The sequence below is a fragment of the Saccopteryx leptura genome, chromosome 1 (genome assembly GCF_036850995.1).
Source record: "Saccopteryx leptura isolate mSacLep1 chromosome 1, mSacLep1_pri_phased_curated, whole genome shotgun sequence".
In the NCBI taxonomy this organism is placed as follows: Eukaryota; Metazoa; Chordata; class Mammalia; order Chiroptera; family Emballonuridae; genus Saccopteryx; species Saccopteryx leptura.
Genome location: NC_089503.1, coordinates 190,052,995 through 190,072,244, shown reverse-complemented (window position 1 = coordinate 190,072,244; position 19,250 = coordinate 190,052,995). Strand labels below are relative to the sequence as shown.

At 38.9% G+C, this 19,250-nt stretch overlaps 3 protein-coding genes across 3 annotated transcripts in view; 1 reads left to right on the top strand and 2 right to left on the bottom strand.

Moving 5' to 3' along the window:
* Positions 1-16,497, bottom strand: part of OPN3 (opsin 3) — a 41,421-nt gene extending 24,924 nt beyond the window's left edge. Inside the window, 3 exon segments of the mRNA XM_066360154.1 lie at positions 13,754-13,843; positions 13,846-14,189; positions 16,469-16,497. Of these exon segments, the coding sequence (XP_066216251.1) occupies positions 13,754-13,843; positions 13,846-14,189; positions 16,469-16,497 (463 nt within the window).
* Positions 677-13,886, bottom strand: CHML (CHM like Rab escort protein). The gene is given in 3 exon segments (XM_066383410.1): positions 677-6,365; positions 6,367-7,433; positions 13,754-13,886. Coding segments are annotated over 2 exon segments (1,911 nt in total). The 5' UTR covers positions 7,098-7,433; positions 13,754-13,886; the 3' UTR covers positions 677-5,185.
* Positions 16,498-17,198: 701 nt separating the features above from the next.
* Positions 17,199-19,250, top strand: part of WDR64 (WD repeat domain 64) — an 83,066-nt gene continuing 81,014 nt past the window's right edge. Inside the window, exon 1 of the mRNA XM_066360897.1 lies at positions 17,199-17,343. Within this exon, the coding sequence (XP_066216994.1) occupies positions 17,199-17,343 (145 nt within the window). The remainder of the gene's footprint in view (positions 17,344-19,250) is intronic.

Here is a 19,250-nt window from a genome sequence, read left to right as displayed (position 1 = left end):
ACTGAGAAAAATTTACAAAAGATGCATGATCTATTCTATTTTGACCAAGAATGCTTCCCATCAAGTTATAAAACTTTGTGTCAACATTTTAAGAGATTTTTAAAATTTAACATACATATATATATTAAAGGAGAATTTTTGAAGTTTTCAAGGAATTAATCTCATTAATTTAGCAAACCATTATACCATTACTTTTATTTTTCATTGTACACACCACTATTTTACAGAAAAAAATAAAGAATCCATTAATAATAAATTTCAAGTGTTTTCTTAATGTATATAAATATAATCAGTCAATATAATCTATGTCCTAACACTTCTGAGTCTCATTTACACATTTTTTCATATCTTTAAACATATTTTTACATATATGAATATTATTTAATGGCTACATAAGTTTTTGACAACAGCAACACAAAATTTTATTTGTACATTTCTCAATTATTGGGCTTTAAAAAAAACCTCAAATGAATGGAATCTCTAAAAATATCTTTATACAAGTTTTCTTTCTTTTATTTTCCTGGTTATATGCTTCTCAAAGTGAGTTAGCTCTATCACAAGGTAGATTGCTTTTAGAACTCTCACATTTTTCTAAATAGTTATTTTTAAAAACTACTAAGATAACAATGCTACTTGTATGAGGAAACATGCAGGTGCAAAATTTTTGCAACTAGCACGAACTAAGCCAAAGCTGTTTCAATTTGCATTTTTAATATTAAGAATTAAAATTTATTTGTATTATCTCATTTGTACCAATCCTTTTAATAAATGTGCCTAGTGAAGAGTAGAAAAACTTTTGGATTTGCATCTCCCTTTCAAAAAATATAAAGTACTTGATCCATATATGATACAAGCAGATTTTTAAAATCCCATCTTTTGTCTTCTTTAGTGCACTTTGCTTTTCTTTTAATCTCATTTACCTGTCAATAATGCTTTCCACTGCCATAGTTTCCTTTGTACCATTATTGGGATAAGAGTTATGGTGTTTTTATTTTTACCTTGATACTTAACATTTTAATTCATCTGGAATAACTTGTTATTATATAATTTGGATCTAATTTCTTTTTCATACTGACATCCAGTTAGTCTTTCCACCAGCAGTTTTTATGTATTTATCTCTTTCCAGTTCACTTATTAGTCTTAAACTTTCTCCTCAGCACAGGTATATTTAGAAAGGTTGTTTAATAGCATGTTTTAAGGATTTGAAGTATAAGACCTCCATTTCTTCCCCTAAGTTAAAAAGACATAGTTTTGCTTGCTGGCTCTAATAATTTATCACAATTCTGTTGAGTTCTAGAGCATCCACTTGGAATATTAAGTGACAGTGTAGTAAAATAAATATATATACTAATGTAACTTAAGGCCATTCCTTTGGACATTTCATGTGCATTAATTTAACCCTCACAATAATTCTATGAAGTATTATTTCTATTTTATAGATGATGAAATAGAAGCTAGGAGTGACTGTCCCAAGATTATACAACTGGTAAGTAGTGAAGTGAGGACTGTAATTTTTGGATTCCCTGCTTCCCTCTTTTCCATTGCACTAGGGTGTGGCTCCTTCAACCTGCTTCTATAGAAGCATCTTTCTTAATTTATATCAATATAGTTATACAACTTCCTTGAAATGGCACATATATATTGATATCCAAACACTTTAAATTTTAGTTTGTCACTCTTGGAATCTAGAAATGAGATTAATTTTTAAATATTACATACTCTGCAGCTTCCTGAATTAGTCTTTTATTGTCAGTATTTTATGATAATTTAGGTTTCACTAGTTATAAAGCCGTTATAGAAAATATTTATGCTGCTTTCTCTCCTTGTGTTTCTCATTTTGTGAATGCTCATTAAGGTTTTATTACAACAGCAAGCTCCTTCAACCATATATAAATAGAAAGTGTCAAGATTGTTTAATTTCTGCTTGAGAAATGTTTCTTATATATTTTCCCCAAAAGAATAATGTTAGTGATTGGTTTTAAGTAATTATTTATCACACTATGGAGAAACCAACAAAGTCATTACCAGAGATAATTAAATCAAAGATGAATAATAAATATTATTCAGATTTTTAAAATTATCTGTAGTTAATAGCTTGAATATTTTTCTTTTTTAAAAATATTTATTTTATTAATTTTTAGAGCAAGTGTAAGGGAAAGACAGACAGGAACATCAATCTATTCCTGTATGTGCCTTGACCAAGGGTCAAAACCGCAACTTTTGCATAATGGGACAATGCTCTAACCAACCGAGCTATCCAGCCAGGGCAATAGCTTAAATTTTCCACTACCTGTATTTGTCTCTGCTAAACCTGGCCTTATAATCCTGAGTCATAGTATATAATAACAGGCTACCTCAGAGATATTGCGCATTTGGTTATACAATAAAGAGAATATTGCAATAAAGTGAAGTCACATGAATTTTTTGGTTTCCCAGTGCATATAAAAGTTATGTTTACACTATACTGTAGTCTATAGGTGTGCACAGCATTATGTCTAAACAAATACTTTATAGTTAAAAAAATGCAAGTCATAATCTTTTTGCAAATGGAAAATCTTACTCTCAATTTGTGAAAAAACTCAACATCTACAACATGCCATAAAGTGCAATAAAATTGGGTATGCTTGCATTTTATTTGTTGTGTACTATTTGACAATATTTTGCATTTTGTATTTGTTCAAAATGAGACCCTTTCCAAAGTGTTTGACTTCTAGTGTTGAGGTCTTATTTGCCTCAAAATGCAACTATTAACATATCATCTTTCATGATACATAAATATTTATTCTTTGACTACTTGAAAAAGTACACCAACAAGCCCATTAGGGCAAAGTTCCAATTCCTCAGATAATTATACTAGGTTATAATACCCCCTAATTTTTTAAGGTTTTTTATTTGTTACAATTTTTCTCATTTCTGATTTATTTTACATTCAAGTAGAAAGTAATACATTCACTCTGTTAGTTTTAAAAACTACCCTTATTTTGGACCAGTGTAACACTTTTTTCCCCATTTTCATTGTATTTGGCTCTACAATCTTTTGCAACTTCTCATTGTTCCTTCTCTCAAACTCCTATAAATATTCATATTGAAACTGAATTTTTTTCAGTAGGTCTGGATTACCCTCACCTCCATTTTATTTGTCATCTTAAATTCTTTTTCGTTTTGATGACTAATTTCAGGCATTTCAGCTGGATTTAAACTTTAGGACCCACCCGATAACACCACGTTGCTATATTCAAAAACTATATAAAAGTATTAATACCAATTTATGACTTCTCTACTTTCATAAGGTATAAATTACTTCAATCTTTCTTGTTTCATTTTCCTCACACATAGAAGAGCAACAAAAGACTATTCAGGGCATATTTTGGCGTAGTACATCTGTCTGATCAGAAGATACACTATTAAAAAGCATTATTTTGTTGAAAGTTAGCCAAATTGTTTCAATGAGGTACATAGCTCTAAGCTATATTTAAATTCCTCTTCATCTTCACATTTCTCTGACTCAATAACAAGCTGAGACCAGTTTGTCTCCATTTCTTCACCAGCAACACTAGACAGACTTTTATGAGCACTTTTCCTTTTCCTGCAGTGTCTGTACTATTAATGTTAGTACAGAGATTTCATAATCATAAAAGCCTGGATTCCAATGTTGGCTCTTCCACATACCAGATTGAGCAAATGAAGTAAGTCTTTATTTCCTGTTTGAAATGTATTCAGTAACATCTGCCTCTCAGGGCTGAGAAACCATAATGAGAGAGCAAGGTAAGTGCCCAGCACATAGTAAATGCTCACCTCCAGAACAAAAACTGAGACTCAAGGGCTCTCTCCCAATTCTCTGAAAGAGGAATGCAGGTGGGACTAATAGGAAAGGAAGTTCCCTCATCTGACAGCTCCACAGGCTTTCACCACTGCGGTAACAATGGCTTTATGACTTCTGGTGGTTCTGGAAAAAATACGTATTTCTATTCTCTAGAAAACAGCCCAAGATGCAGAAGTGATTATGAAGGTGGTTACTATTCGTGGAGTGGGACACAACTGAAGGGACACAGTAAATCCTTCTTAGACTCACTCCTATCCGTTGCAGTTAATTGCTAATCGCAATGGTAGAGCCGACAAGGAGAAATGCGCACCCTCAGAGAACATACGGGAAATCAACCCCAAGTTAGAATGAACTGACTGACTCATTTGGTTTCTCCTTAGGAATTTCAGAACAGTCACTCTGAAGTATCTCTTCCTGGGGCAATTTAATTTTTCTTTTCACCTAGGTTACTGGTTAGAACTCTTCTTTTTGGTGGCAGAGCAGGTTCTGCAGAAATTTTCTCAAGTGTTGAATCAGAACTAATCTTAGCTCTTTGATTTTCTTTGGACTGAATCTCCCAAGAAATAAGCTCTTCAACAAATATCTGAACCCTCAGGTACTTTTTCTAATTTAGAAGACTGTGGTGGTGATCTTGTCTCATGGGTTACAAGAGGCAAATAGAATTCAATATTATGACATATTGTAAACATCAGACCTTCACAAATAAAAGACCATGCAAAGCTAATCTTTTAATTAGACAAAATTGTTTTATATTGGCACTTGCATTAACTGCTATTGCTACTATGTATATATGTTTATATTATATACAAAAGACCCACATAATTTGCCTGGTGTTTTATTCAGAGGTGGTAGCAACTATAATAACTGCAAAGTAAAGGACATTGTCACCTAGACATTATCACTGTAGACCAGTGGTTCTCAACCTGTGGGTCATGACCCACAGGTTGAGAATCGCTGCTGTAGACAATAAAAAAATCTAAAGATCATTAGCAGATACAATATTCACTTCTTTTAAGCACAATTGCTAAATGGAACCCTCAATACTAAAATAAAATTATCCCTGTTTAAGATTCTGAATCATGGAGTACATTCTGAAAGAAACAAAATCAGTACAGTAATTAAATCAATTACTGGTAGGTTAACAGAGACATCCAATGACTGAATGGAATGAAATGTCTCAAAGAGAACTGAAGTCAACATCTGCATAGGATACATCATAAAACCCCTTTTGATTACTCATATAGAAAGCTGTCCTTTACTGAGCATATTCTGATGCTAGGATGAAAGCCCACAGTAGCATTTCGTTTCTTTTTTTTCTAATTTTGAAGGTGTTTCCCTGGGCTTTCTAGGTTTTTGCTTCCTTTAAGGACTTGTGGTTTGGCCATTATTACTATTATTATTATTGGTTCCAGGAACTTCTGGTTCCTTCTCATCACCATCCAAGATAATATCTCCTGGATTTGGAAGTGGGGGGCAGAATTCTTCAGCTGGAAAGATCTCCTGGAAAAGCGTTTCAGCTTGTTTGACTGCGTGCTCATATCCCAGTCCACAGTCCGGCCCAGAGCAGACAGAAACATTGGAAGGTAAGCTATTATATGAGCTCCTGCTGATTCCCGAGGAATCCCTCATATTAAAATACAGCGCCCACAAGAGTCTTGGCTTTGCAAGTTCTTCCTTGTCTATTTCTGTTTCAGTGTATGGAATGAATAATTTCTTCACCACTGATTCTAGGTCTTCTCTTGCTGTTTTAGAAGATGAACAAGTCAAATGGACCAGATAGGTGCCTTTCATGCATGTCATGGTTGAAGAACATAATTCAGTGACCCGAACAGCATATGTTCCTGCTTCCCCTGGAGGCACTATCAGAATGGAAATCTGCTGATCAGAGTCTGTCTTTAGTATAGACTGATCTGTAATGAGTACTGCCCTGGAGATCTGCTTATATTGCACCTTTGAACATGTTTCCTCTGAAAGGTAACTGTCCTCCAAAATAAAATACTTAGCATTTATTCTTTGACCAAAGTGATCTAACATTGCTTTACACCTCCCAGATTCTTTGTCAATGACAAGGCATTGTATTTTATGGTGAAGACAATAGATTCCACCAAAAACTGCACACATCCTGCAGAAGCACTGGGGAATTTCTCCTTGGCCATACAAGGGAAATAGAAATGGGGTGTTGCCAAACCGCCCAAGACACTGGAGGAAGTTTTTTGTTGCTTTAAGGCCATCTACAGTAGTGCAGGAGGGCTCGGTCATTGCAATTGAGTGTAGTACAAAATGTTGGAGGTTGGAGGTTAGTTTTTTAGTTTTTAAGTACTCTGAAAACGAGTACTGTATAAAATCTTGGTATTCACTGGGATGCTGTTCATAGTCTAAACAAAATGTAAAAAACTTCATTAGCATCCTCTTTTCTACCATAGTGAGCTCTTTGCTATTAAAGACATCTGCTCTGGAACAAGGCACCTGTTCGACTCGTCCTTCTCAAAATGCAAGAATCCTAGTGACATTTTTAAATTCAGCATAACGACTAACATTTGAAAAGTTCAATTAGCAATCCTTGAGAATAAAGCAACTTTGATACCAGGTCGATATTAAACCTCCTACCTCCTTTAACTATTTGAGAGTAAGTAATCCTATTGCTTGTTGGTTGACAAGTGTTGTCATCTATTATAGGTTTGTGTTCGTCTTCATCTCTGTCTGCAAGTGTGTATATACAGGTTTTATCTCCATAATCTTTTTCTTTCGCCCGAGTTTCCTCTATATCAGTTACTTTTAATAAAATTTCTCCATCATCTTTTGGAGTGTCTTTGGCAGGTGTTTCGTAGCTAGTAGCAAATGACTGTGTCTCTTCAGACAGGCAGGCAGGATCCAGAGGTTCAGCGAGGGCACTAGATACGACCAAGGAAGAATTTTTCTGCAAAACACCAATCTTTTTGGAGCTGTCATCCATATCATGACTGGCATAACAAAACACTTCTGCATGTTGAATGGTTTTATTCCTCCCACGAAGCGCAATGGCTTCTTCTGTTTCATGGATCAGGTCCTGCCATCCAGCAGGACTTTTGTCCCCAACATCACTGTTTTGTTGATGCTCCTTCAACCAGGAGAGCAATCCCGTAAAGGTAAAACTAGCCCAGTTTCCTCCAGAGTAACCTCTTGAATCAACATGTAGGACTCTCTGACCACTTCGTGAACATGTGGCTGCAAGGAACTCAGGCAAACCTGTCCCTACAATAACCACATCAAACTGTGTAGGGAGACTCTCCGTCATCCTGGGAGATAAAGTGTCCAGCGATAGCTGCCAATGGAGATGTGTGTGAATCCAGGCTGCGGGCTCAGATGTGGTGTGAATATGCTGTAATAAAATCTCTCCTTGTGATGTTCCAGATCACCCCAGAAGTATCAAGGTTCCAGGTCCTAAGGGATTGTTAGCCTTTTCTTAGTGTTAATTTATTTTTTCTTATGAGTCAGTAGCACAAAAACCATGATCAAGTACATCTAATCACATCTGAGAATGCTAAAACGAATGTGTGGTTTTCATTTCTGCATTTCATCTTAGCAGTAAATGTCAAAACGCATCACATACGCATTTGTGACTGGAACTCTTCTGCAAAAGAAGAAAATTCAAAAAAATAATACAATTGTAAACAATATTCAGAGAAAAGTAATTTCATGCAACAGAAATTACTATTTCCTGGAGCCTGACTTGTTATTAGGACACAAGCCTCTACTAAAGCAAGACATTAAGTGCTTTCGTACCATATCTTTTAATTTCTTGGAAATGAACATTAGAGATAAACTCCCCCAAGTCAGGCAATTCAATAATAAATGAATATAATAATGTCCCACAAAAATAAAAAACTAGTTTTAAGAAAACTAGTATTTGAATAAAACTATACTCACTGTGAGCTTAGACTGTAACAAATGTGTGGTTTCTCTTGTGTTTATGGACACAGACTGTCTACACTGTGCACATTGTCATGGCTGTGCACATACATTGTCATGATGAGGAACAGTCCTGAGCCCAACAGCCTATGGGTCATTCTAGGACAGACGGATAGAAGGCTTTTCTACATCCCCCCCATCCATAGGATCTTGTGGGGAAACATGAGACTACATCAACTGAATTAACCAGATTATTAAACCAGCATTAATTCAGTAAAACAACTGGCATTTAAAAATATTTAAGTGCATAAAAGAATAGGTCCATTGAAGAAAAAATGCATTTATAACAAATCTTTCTAGGAATATACAAACGCATGTGTGTTTTTTAGGTGTAAGTTAAAAAAAAAAAACCTGGGTTTGTGTTAAAATATCTTAATATAAATAGCACCTACTTCTAAAATTTGAATAGGGTGACTTGCATTTTGCTAGACTCTGGCTCTGTGACCCTGAATCTCTGGCTCTTGAGATAAAGATCTAAATATCCTCTGTCTAGATTAACATTTTGTTTGTTGTTGTTGTTTCTGAAGGGGAAGAAAGAGGTAGTGAAGAAAGGGTCTCCTGTTAACTTGGGGCATAAAACTCGTTATAGTCCATGTGTAGAACACCGGCATGGTGCTTGGTGTGCCCAGAGGTGCAGCAGCCAAGGGAGTGAAGGGCATTACTCACCTGGAAGTCTTCAGGCTAAAGAACAACCAGCTAGAGGCGTGGACAGCTCTCTGAGCTCTGATTTCCCCAATGTTAAATTTCCTAAAACCTAGACCACTACAAACTGGGCCTGCCTAGGCTAGGATGACTAATTATCTTGGACGTCTGTAAAACAAATCATTCAATTGGAATGTAAGTTGACTAGTTCACTGAGCTGATTGGCCAGTTTCAGGGACTTGGCTCTCTTAATAGTCTTGTCTATCAAAACCTCGGCCTCAGCAATACCAGGGAGTCTGCTGTTTGCTGCATTCCCTGAGAAACCCCGACAGGACAGAACTGAACACAGAGCCAAGTGGCTGCCTGAACCTCTCATATGTCTATGTAAGTGTATCTCAACTACTTATTCTGCCATCTTCCAGTAGGATGTGCAGAAGACAAAACCAGTGAGGGTCTGTGAAGAAGTATAAGCACAGTATGTTCTTACTCTTGAATAAGGGGTGGAGCTGAGGATGGGAGTCAGAGAAGAGGACACTAGCCTTATGTGCTAGAAGCAGGGACCTTCTTACCTACAACTAGAAGCAGGAACCTTCTAACCTACAACTACCAAAGGAGTCTTCAAAGTACACAGCAAGTAAGATTTAGCTCAATCCTTAAAGATTAGCTCAGAGACATTATGATAGCTGAAAGGATGAAGGGGTGGAGAAGTCCACACAATGCGTTAGGCGCAGCATCCAGACTAGGACCCACTCTTATATCATCAGGCCAGTGGTCTTCCCACGTGATAGGGCAGCCTCTCCAGGGGTCTCTGGAGCAAGCAGCCATTGTTGGCATTTTTAATTTCCTCCCCTTGCATACTCTATGGCCGGTCAGTTCTTGCTTAGGACAACAAAGAGAAAAGTACTCACCACTCCTTCCTTATCTTTAATTCTTATCTAGAAGCACAATTCTTAGAACAGGCTCCAGGCAAAGAAATTCTTATTCTTCGCTAGGAATTTTTTATGCTCCATCTATTGACTTGTCTCCGAGGGCTTAAATAAATTGCTTAATCTCTTACCCCAGAATTTTCACCTCTAATTCACCGGCAGAGATAGGGCTGAAAACACTAATTCAATGCCCAGAAAAACAAAGCAGTCGAAAGAAAAAATACTGTGTGCTAGATGTTTCTAGCAGCCTTAGAACAGCCCTTCCAATTGGATTGGGATTCTAGTAGGGATGATGAAGGGAGAAAAGGGATGGAGACAAGAAGATCCTGCAGGGTGGGGTTGCAGAGGGAAGCTATGAGGAAAAGACTGGATGCCTGTACTAATAAAGAAAATAAATCCTTGTTTCCAAAACTCCCAGGCACAGGGACAGGATAGAAATTGAATTTCCTAGCACAGAAAAAGCACTTTAGGAAAATAAGAACTTTGGTGTCTGTGACAAAATACCTATCACTCAACCTAGGGAACATTACTGATACCACTTTAGGCTTGAATTTGAATCACTCTCTTTAAAGCTTAGCCCTGCCAAAAAAGTTGCCTGATATGTATTTTAAATTAATACAGAGTATAATCACATAGCTATCTATACCCACCTATATACACTTACAGCCCCCTCCCAAGTGTCAACTCTTCGTACCAATGAAATTCTCAGAGTAGTATTAGGAAAACAGAATCACAGAAGCAATCAAATAAAATCATAATTTTTATGAGCTTCCTTTAAAATATCAAAGAATGAAACAAATATTTCAGTTTCTCAAAATAGGAAGTTTGGTGAATAAGAAATTTTGATAATACTACAAAGATTTTATTCTCAAAAACTTCGCCCAGCCTTCTGGAAGAGTCAGCCTTGGTGGTAGGACTTGCGGAGCCTGGGGTAGTCCAAGGCAGCGCAGCTGGAGGGACATGAGGGGCACCCAAGGGGAAGAGGATACTGTGCGTGAAGTTGGTCCAGGTGTTCGAGACCTTCCTCCTGCCTGTCTCCCTGAACGCAACCAGAATTCTGGGCAGAATACGTAGGGCAATCGGAGAAGGATATCAGAACTTTTAGTACCACTGAACCTGTGGCCATACAACAAACATTAAGAAATCCATAACAGAACTATGTTCTCTGATTATAATGGAATTGCAAATCTGGGAAAACAATACGCCAACCTCCAAACACTTGAAAATTAAAGAACACTCAAGAACAACTCTCAAGGGAGGAACTATTCGGAATTGAACAACAATTAAACTATAACATCAAAATTTGTGGGATGCAACAAAAGCAGTGGTTAAAGTGAAGTTTATGACATTAACTGTTCATCTTAGAAAAGAACAATCTGAAATCAGTCTAAGTTTCCATTTTAAGAAATTAGAAAATAATAAAGAACACCAATTCTACACAAACTCTTCTAGAAAATTGAAAAGGAATGAACATTTGTCCAGCATCACAGATAACAAAACGAGAAAAGGATATTAGAAAATAAACTGTGCTGCATTACTGTTGATGGTTTGCACTAAATAGATTCTTTCACTGCAAACCAAAAAAAAATTTTTTTTAAAGAAAAGAAAATGAAGACCAATAACCCTCATAAACATAGAAGCAAAAAGTCTTAGCCAAGTTTCTGCAAATAGATTTCAATGATGTATATAAAGGGATTCAAGATTGATTTAACAGTCAAAGCTAAGTATAATTCACCATGAAATCATCTCTGTAGATGCAGGAAATGCTTTTGATAAAATCTCATTACAAACTCTCAGCAAACTAGGAAAAGGGAATTCCTCGACCTAATAATGGGCATCTATGAAAACCTACAGACAAGCCAAAACAATCTTGAAAAATAATAGAGGACTCACACTTCCTGATATCAAAACTTACTACAAAACTACAGAAAAGAAAACCATGTGGTACTTTCATAAGGATGGACGTATGAATAGAATAGAATAGAATAGAATAGAATAGAATAGAATAGAATAGAATAGAATAGAATAGAATAGAATAGAAATAGAATAGAATAGAATAGAATAGAATAGAATAGAATAGAATAGAATAGAATAGAATAGAATAGAATAGAATAGAAGAATAGAATAGAATACAGAACCCAGAAATAAACACTCACATATCTAGTCAACTGATTTCTGACAAAGGTGCACAGACCATCCAATAGTGAAAGGGCAGCCTTTTCAGTAAATGATACTGGGGAAAATAGATGTCCACATGCAAAAGAATGAAGTTGGACCCTTACTTTACACTGTATTCAAAAATTAATTCAAAATGGACCAAACCTATGCTATAAACAGTAGATCTGTCTTTATCAAAGTATATCAATATTTCCCTGGATTAGAAACTGCTATAAAATTTCCAGGACAAAGAATTTATGCATTTTTAATGTGAAATTGCCCTCGAAACATCCCCCCCCCCCACATATTGTATTAAACTGTAGTCTTACAGAGTTCAGGTGAATCTATATTTTCCCAGCCTGACTGATACAATATGGCATCTGTAAAAGGAAACTGTGCCTCATTGCTGTTCTAACTTTCATTTTGTCTAATTCCCTCTAAACTTGAGTATTTTTTTCATATTTATTATATAAATAATATGTAAATATTATTTACATATTTATTATGTATTTCTTCTTCTCCAAATAGCCCGTCATATAAGTTGCTCAGTTTCCCACTGACTTTACTCAATGGTCTCCAGAGACTGTGTGTGTACCAGACATTAGGACTCTGTGCATGAATTATGAATACTTTAGCTCAATATGTCATTTGTCTTTTTAACTCTTTCATCTTGCAGAAGCTTTATTTCCAGGTGCTCAAATCTGTCACTTGCTTTCCTTTTAAAAATTTCTTTGGAGTGTTTTCAATTTTTAGAGCTTTCTATACTACATTTAAATTTTTTTATCCATCTGATGTTTATTTTTGTATGCAGTGTGAGATACTCTATTCCAAATAATGAGCTAATGTCTTTAATAATTCTGTCTTTCCTCCCATTATTTAGAAATGTCATCTTTATAATCTACCAAATCCTCATTTATGCATGGATTTGGTTCATAATTTTTCTGCCAGCATCACACCATCTTAGCTGCTATAGAAATATTTTTCTGCAGTGTGATAACACAAGTATTTTCTCCTCATTCCTTAATGCCTTTTCTTAACTATTCTTTCATTTTTCAATTTTTCCAATAAACTTGAGAATAAATTTCCCATGAAAGAAAGAAAAAAAAAAACCCTGCCAATATAAAACAGTAATAATGTATCCATTGATTTCAGGGTTTTTTTTTTAAAGGAACATTAACACCTGAGAAATATATGTTTCTATTTCAAGTCGTACAAATGAAATTCTGAAGCACACACAGAAAGGCCATTTCTTCCCCAAGTTTAGAAAATTACTTCTTCAATGATATGCTGGGTGGATCATCCTTCAAAATGTCAACTCCCAGTGCGACTTAAATCTTCCATAAGGATTAAGAGTATTGTTGAAATCAATCTTCAATTAACAATCAAGTTCTACTTTAATGAAATCACTGGCAGCACAGCTAGTTTTTTTTAGTTGTTTTTTTTTGTTTGTTTGTTTGTTTTCATCTGAGCTGGGAGTCTCTGCACCCTTTGTAAACTCACCTTACATTTTGGGGCACTGGAACCTATAAGGAGGAAAATGTAGTAAAAATAGCTTACAGGACACATGCCTATTTGCATCCTGAGATCTGAATGAAAGCTCTCACTTTCTAGGAAGTCGTCAAACGTTTACAATTGCTAAGGAACAATTTTTAAAAAATGTACACACTGCTACTGTTAGGTTTCTACCTTCTCGTTGTAGAGTCAAATAGGATGTGATTAAATCTCATCACCCTCTCCAACTTTCACGAGTTCATCACTCGTTCTTGAATCTCTGACTCTAGAGTCCCTGGTTTCTTTCCTCAAAGTGTCAAGGCCGTCGTTGCGTGCCCTGTTGAATTACACGGGAAAACAGAAATAAGATGGGCTGGACAGCGGCCGGACAGACCTCTGGAGGAGGTGGAGATGATGATGGGCGGGTTGTGGGGTCGGCGTAAGGGGCGACGAGCGACCTTGGGGACAGAGTGAAGTTAGTGTGGGGCGGAAAGCAATGAAGAAAGGAAGGAGGAAGTAGGAAGTAGGAAAGGATACCGAGCAGCCTGGGGTCTTGGAGCCGGAGGGGAGGCCCGGCCAAGGCAGGGCGAGCTGGAGCGGCGAGGCCCAGAGGGGATGTGGGGATGTGGGGATGCGGGGATACGGGGGTGCGGGGACCGGAGAGGGTGGGCTAGGTGGCAAGAGGACGCACAGACACGATGGCAATGCAGGGAAGGGGAAGAGTGCAGAGGAGACGAGGGCGCTTTCTTCTCCCAGCCCAACTCACCAAAGAGGCTGCTGCTAAACCCGTCCCACACGCAGCCCACGCTGTCCCAGACCCAGCCGTTCCTCAGACAGGACACGAAGGGAAAGGTGCCCCGAAGAGGGACAGTAGCAGGTCGCTGAGGCTGCTGTTGACCAGGAAGAGGTGGGTGGGAGTGCGGAGCCGCTGGAACTTGTAGTAGAGGACGAGCACCAGCAGGTTGTTGCCTATGCCCAGCAGCCCGATGGAGCCGAGCAGCAGCGCCAGGCGCACGTAGGTGCTCGGGCTGAAGAGTGGCGCGGGGCTGAGAGTCCCCGCCGGCCCCGGAACCTCGGCGGCCGCAGTCTCGCCGCCATCCCAGAAACCCAGGCCGCCGCTGCGGTTCCCCGCGTACAGGGCTCGGCGCCCGTGCGCGCGGCGGATGGAGGAGCTCAGCGATTCGCTTGGCCCGCGGCGCGCTTAGCATTGGGTGGGACTCCAGATTTTCCGCCAGCTCTCGCCACTGTGCCTGCTGGACCGCCTCTTCCGCCTGCGGGCCCGTAGCCACGCCCTCCCCGCGGGCTGATCCCGCCCTCCGGCGCGGCCTCTTAGCCACGGCCCCAGCGCCCTCGGAGCCACGCCCCTTGGCGCGGCCTTATAACCCCGCAGTCAGTTCCTGGTGACCAAGCTCTCTCTCTCTCTCCTGTCGCCAGGCCCCCTCCACCCGGTCCCCAGCGTGCTCACGGGAGGTTAAAGCAGCAGGGAAGCAAATCATCTTCTCACACGCAGTCTCCCTTCCCCCAGCTTGGAAGCATCATGTCCATTCACTCGCTCACTCCTCACTCACTCACTCATGCATTCATTCATAAACCTCTACTGCCTCCTGTGCCTATCCGGTGCTAAGGAGAGGGTTGTATAAGGAATTCCACTCTAGGAATGCTTCTTCCCTTCCCAGGAAGCTAGTCATTCTCATGGCACAGTCATGGAAGCCCCAGACTGGACCCTAGGTTGCCAACATGGTCCTTTCTGCCTACCATGAGGACTGCCACAGCCCACGCTGGAGGTTACTGCCCAGGCGGTGCCCTCAAAACTTCAGCCTAAATCTAGCAGATATAGAGTGATAGGTGCTGTAATTAGAACAGCACGCATTTTCCACTTTGCCTTTTCACCAGTGGCAATGAAAATATAGTACAAGTCACATATAGACGTGAATGTGATCTCACTGCAAGGGCCATGGGTCTCTGCACCGGCAGCCCCTAACAAGGCCCCACAGGAGGGCGCCAGTCCTGAGCTAGACCTGCAGGCTGCCCTGTGCACAGGTGACTAGCACAGTGTTTGTGGAAGGGCAAAGGAAGTGCACTCCCTGAGGGCATTCACCCCTGCCACCTCTGTTTAAAAGACCAGTAAAGAACAACTAGATTCAATGATCCCCTATTATACAAATTTTATGGAGATAGAATCTAATCTTCAAGGAACAGTCACCTCTCCTCCGTGGTGCATGGAGCAGCAGCTGAGGAATAGGGTGTTAGTAGTCAGTGGGTCCAGAGCTTCAGTTTGGAATGATACAAAGTTCTGGAAATAAATAGTAGTGATAGCTACTCAGAAACGTCCCATCTTATTTGGGGTAAAAGCTGAAGTCTTTACAACCCCTCTAAGATCCTCTGACCCTACCTTCCTGCCTCTCCCCATCTAGGTCACCACAGTCACATGGCCTCTCTGCTGTTTCCCAGATGTGGCTCACACACTTTGATCACAAGACTTCATGCTTTCTGTTCTCTGGAACACCTTCCACTGTTTACACACCTGGCCTGTGACCTTCTTGTCCTCTGGTTTACGTCCACATGTTTTTCTATCAATGATACTCTCTCTAAGTTCCCCAACCTTTTTACTTTTATCCTCCAACACACACCTTGACTCTTTTTCTTCACAGCATGTATCACCTCCTAATACATGATCTGTTTGTTTGTCTTTTCTATTAGATTTTGAGCTCGAGAAGCTATTTTGTTTACTGCTGTAACCTCAGTGCCTGAAACAGTGCCTCGTATGAAACAGGTGTTCGATGACTATTTGCTGGATAAAGGCTCAATATATCAATAAGAATGCATGCATTAGAACAGTAGGAAAAGTGGTCCTTCAGTTGTCACTACTCAGTAACTTAAAGGTATTAGAGGGAAAAGAGAAGAAACAAAAGGAGTTAGGGGATGTTTTTTTTCTGTATAGAAATCTTACCTTGCTCTCCTGACAGTACTCAGGTAGCCACCAAGAGAAAGTACTAGATAGACCTGGAGGTGCCCAGCTTCTCCTGGAGGTGACATCTGCTTCACTTCTGTAAAGTTTGTTTGTTTTTTAAGATTTATTTATTCATTTTTGAGGGGAGGGAGAGAAAGAGAAGGGGAGGAGCAGAAGCATCAACTCCCATATGTGCCTTGACCAGGCAAGCCCAGGGTTTCAAACTGGCAACCTCAGCATTCTAGGTATATGCTCTATCCCACTGCACCACCACAGATCAGGCTGCTTCACTTCTAAATGCAAAGGCTTGCAGATGTTTTTAGAGATGGACTTTATCTATCTTACCTAAACCAAAAGCTTTTAACTAATTGTTGATAAAACATTAGACAACCACTCCTTCCCATAAAGTGTTGAATACTGAGAAACTTGATTCAATAGCAATTGGACTAAATGGCATTGAAGCATTGGAGGCTGCGAAGACAGGAAAAAAGATACATGAAAGATCCTCTTCTCATTCAGTGAAGAATTTACCTCTCGTTCAGGAGCTCGCCCTTCCCCATTCTTAGCTCACTTTACTACTTTAATAGACGAGCAGTGCCAAAAGGAAGGAGAGGCATTTTTTATACTTTACAACCTCTAAAAGTATCTTCACTTGTCATAGAAATGACAGATGCTGAAATACATTTTCATCTTTATATGTTCATGCTTTTACATCCAGTACAGCTATACAAATGAATGTGAACACAACTCTCCATTGCATCTTGAGGAAGAGGGAAAAGGTTTGAGAGTAGATATAGGAGGGAGAAAGTGATGCCCAGTTTCCTTTCTTGATCTTGAGCCATTCTTCTTTCCTCTCTGGCAGTGTACACCCCCCACACACATGCATACACACATACACATGCACACATACATAATTTGTGGGAAAATAACCTCAACCTCCTCCTGATAAAGAAAGGAGGGTGTTACAGAGATATTATGATGCAATGGGTGCCACATGGAGGACCCTAGTAACATTATGAGGTCAGAATTTTCTTGAAGTGTTTGCCCATGTGGCATGCATTATACCTCAGTCAGGTACCTTCCTGCCAACACTCTAGTGGCAACTCGGATTCCTACTCACCCCATGGGATTTTAAGATCAAAGGAATGAGACCTAGCGCAACAACTGAGATGGCAGGAAGGCAACATTAACAAGATTTTCCAAGTTGGCAAAATTACATTACTTTTTTTTGTAGGGAAGTAATACAAGTTACTGTGTCCCAATGGATACCAAAGAGGAAAAACATCATAACATTGCACTTCAGATACAGAATTTCAAGATAGCCCTAACTGAGTTTGAAAAACTGATTGAACGTGTTGCTGTCCAGAAAAGAGATGAAAGAGCAGGTTTGTTTGTCCAAAAAGAAGGTAAGATCAGTGATCACAGGGAAGTCCAGTTGGGTCTGTTAATCAGAACTGGGATATGTTTTAACTACTAGAGAGAAGTAACATAACTGATAGCAAAGACATTTACTAGGGGGCCTGAGTCTTCATTCTGACTCAGTGCCAAAATAGCTAAATTGTCTCGGAGAAAGTTTTTTTTTCTTTTTCTTTTTTTATTTTATTTATCTGAACCTTAATTGTCTCAAATGTAAGATTAGGGAATTGAGCTAAATGATATCTAAGGATTCTTCTGCAAGATCTACCATTTAATGGCTTACTGGTTGATTTGGAACTCAGTGGAACATGTGAGCTACCCTATCATCTCTTTCCTTATGGGTATCACGAGACCATAAAGGCTGTCTGTCTGAGCCTCTCACTGTGTCTCTAAGCTGGGATAATTTTGAGCATGCCATGTAAGGGGGATATAGTGGACAGTGGTCTGCGAGGACTACTATTGCAGAGATACCAATGTAGGACTGAAAGTACATCACATGATCAGGATTCCAGGAGAGTGGTGTGGTGGGCAGCTTCAGGGCATTGAGGAAGCAAAGAAGGGTAAGGCTAAGTGGCAGAGTACAAGACCAGCAGAAGAAATCTTCTATTATAAGGTAAGGAGCAGGGTCCATATAATTGCTAAGGGATCAGCATGGCTAGCCTTTCAGTGTGTCAGCCTGTATAGTCATAAATGAGTGAAAATGTTGACTTCAGGTGTTCAAGCCTGAACTAATACTATTTGAATAGTATTTAACGATTTATAAGTCACTTTAATAAATATTGAATTGACACTCATGAAAATTTTAATATTATTGTTATTGCTATTATCCCAATTTTACTTGTTTATAAATCATCTGTCCAAGTCAATCAACTTCTTAGTGTAAAAGCTAAGACTCAGCTTGAGATGACTGTGAACTTAACTGAGCTAGCTCTAAAATTCTCAACAAAACTTTCATTTTCCTAATCAGTTTATTTACCTCTCTCTGTAATTGATTTTTCTAACCTTTACCACATTTCCTGAATCCTCTGTGGGATATCAGCTCCTCTCAGCCAAGCTTCCAATGTCATAAAAGAAAATAATACCAAAAGACAAGAATTTTCTCAAATTCACTTTTTTCCTAAACTGCTCAAAGCACCACCTGATCTTTGTTTCTCCCTCTCCTCCCCTCCAAGGCTATCACTTTGCTGCAATGTCAAAATCTTCGTTTACACTGGCTTTGTCCTCTCAAACTAAAAATATACCCAACTATCCTGACCTTTACTTTCTCTTCCCTTGAATCTACAATTGTAGCTCTTTCCTTTGCTTGTCCACTAAATGTTTTCACAGCATCACCACTTAATTTTCAATCTATTCAAGCCTGGCTCTCCTCATGAGTTTGCTAAAAATGCTCTTATCAATGTATTTGATCACCTAATATACTTGCCAAATTCAATAAATGGTTTTCATTTTCCAGCTTACTGACCATTTCACTGCGATAACAACAGCCTCTGTTTCCAAAAACTTTCTTCTGTGTCTCTCATGATACCACTGTCTTATTTTTTCCTCTGTCTCATTCTTTCTTTACCTCTCTTTTCTTGAGCTTCTCTGTGTTCTCTCTCAGTCTTAGAGCATAGATGCCATCCACTTGGCCTCATAAGCCAAGTATATTGGTAAAACCTTGGGCTATTTCACGGTATCTCACTTGGGTTATTACAAAGCCTCTTCATATAATAGCTTCCTTGCCAAGAGGTATTTCTTTCCTCTACATTTCTGCTGGGAGTTTTTTCTTTAAATATTTTAAACAGCCACATCCATGGCTTATTAGCTCATCTCTAAAATCTATACCTACCCTTCTGCTTCAGTTCCTAGAACTTCCCTCATGCACTTCTGCCCTAACATGAACTTCCAGAATCTCCAA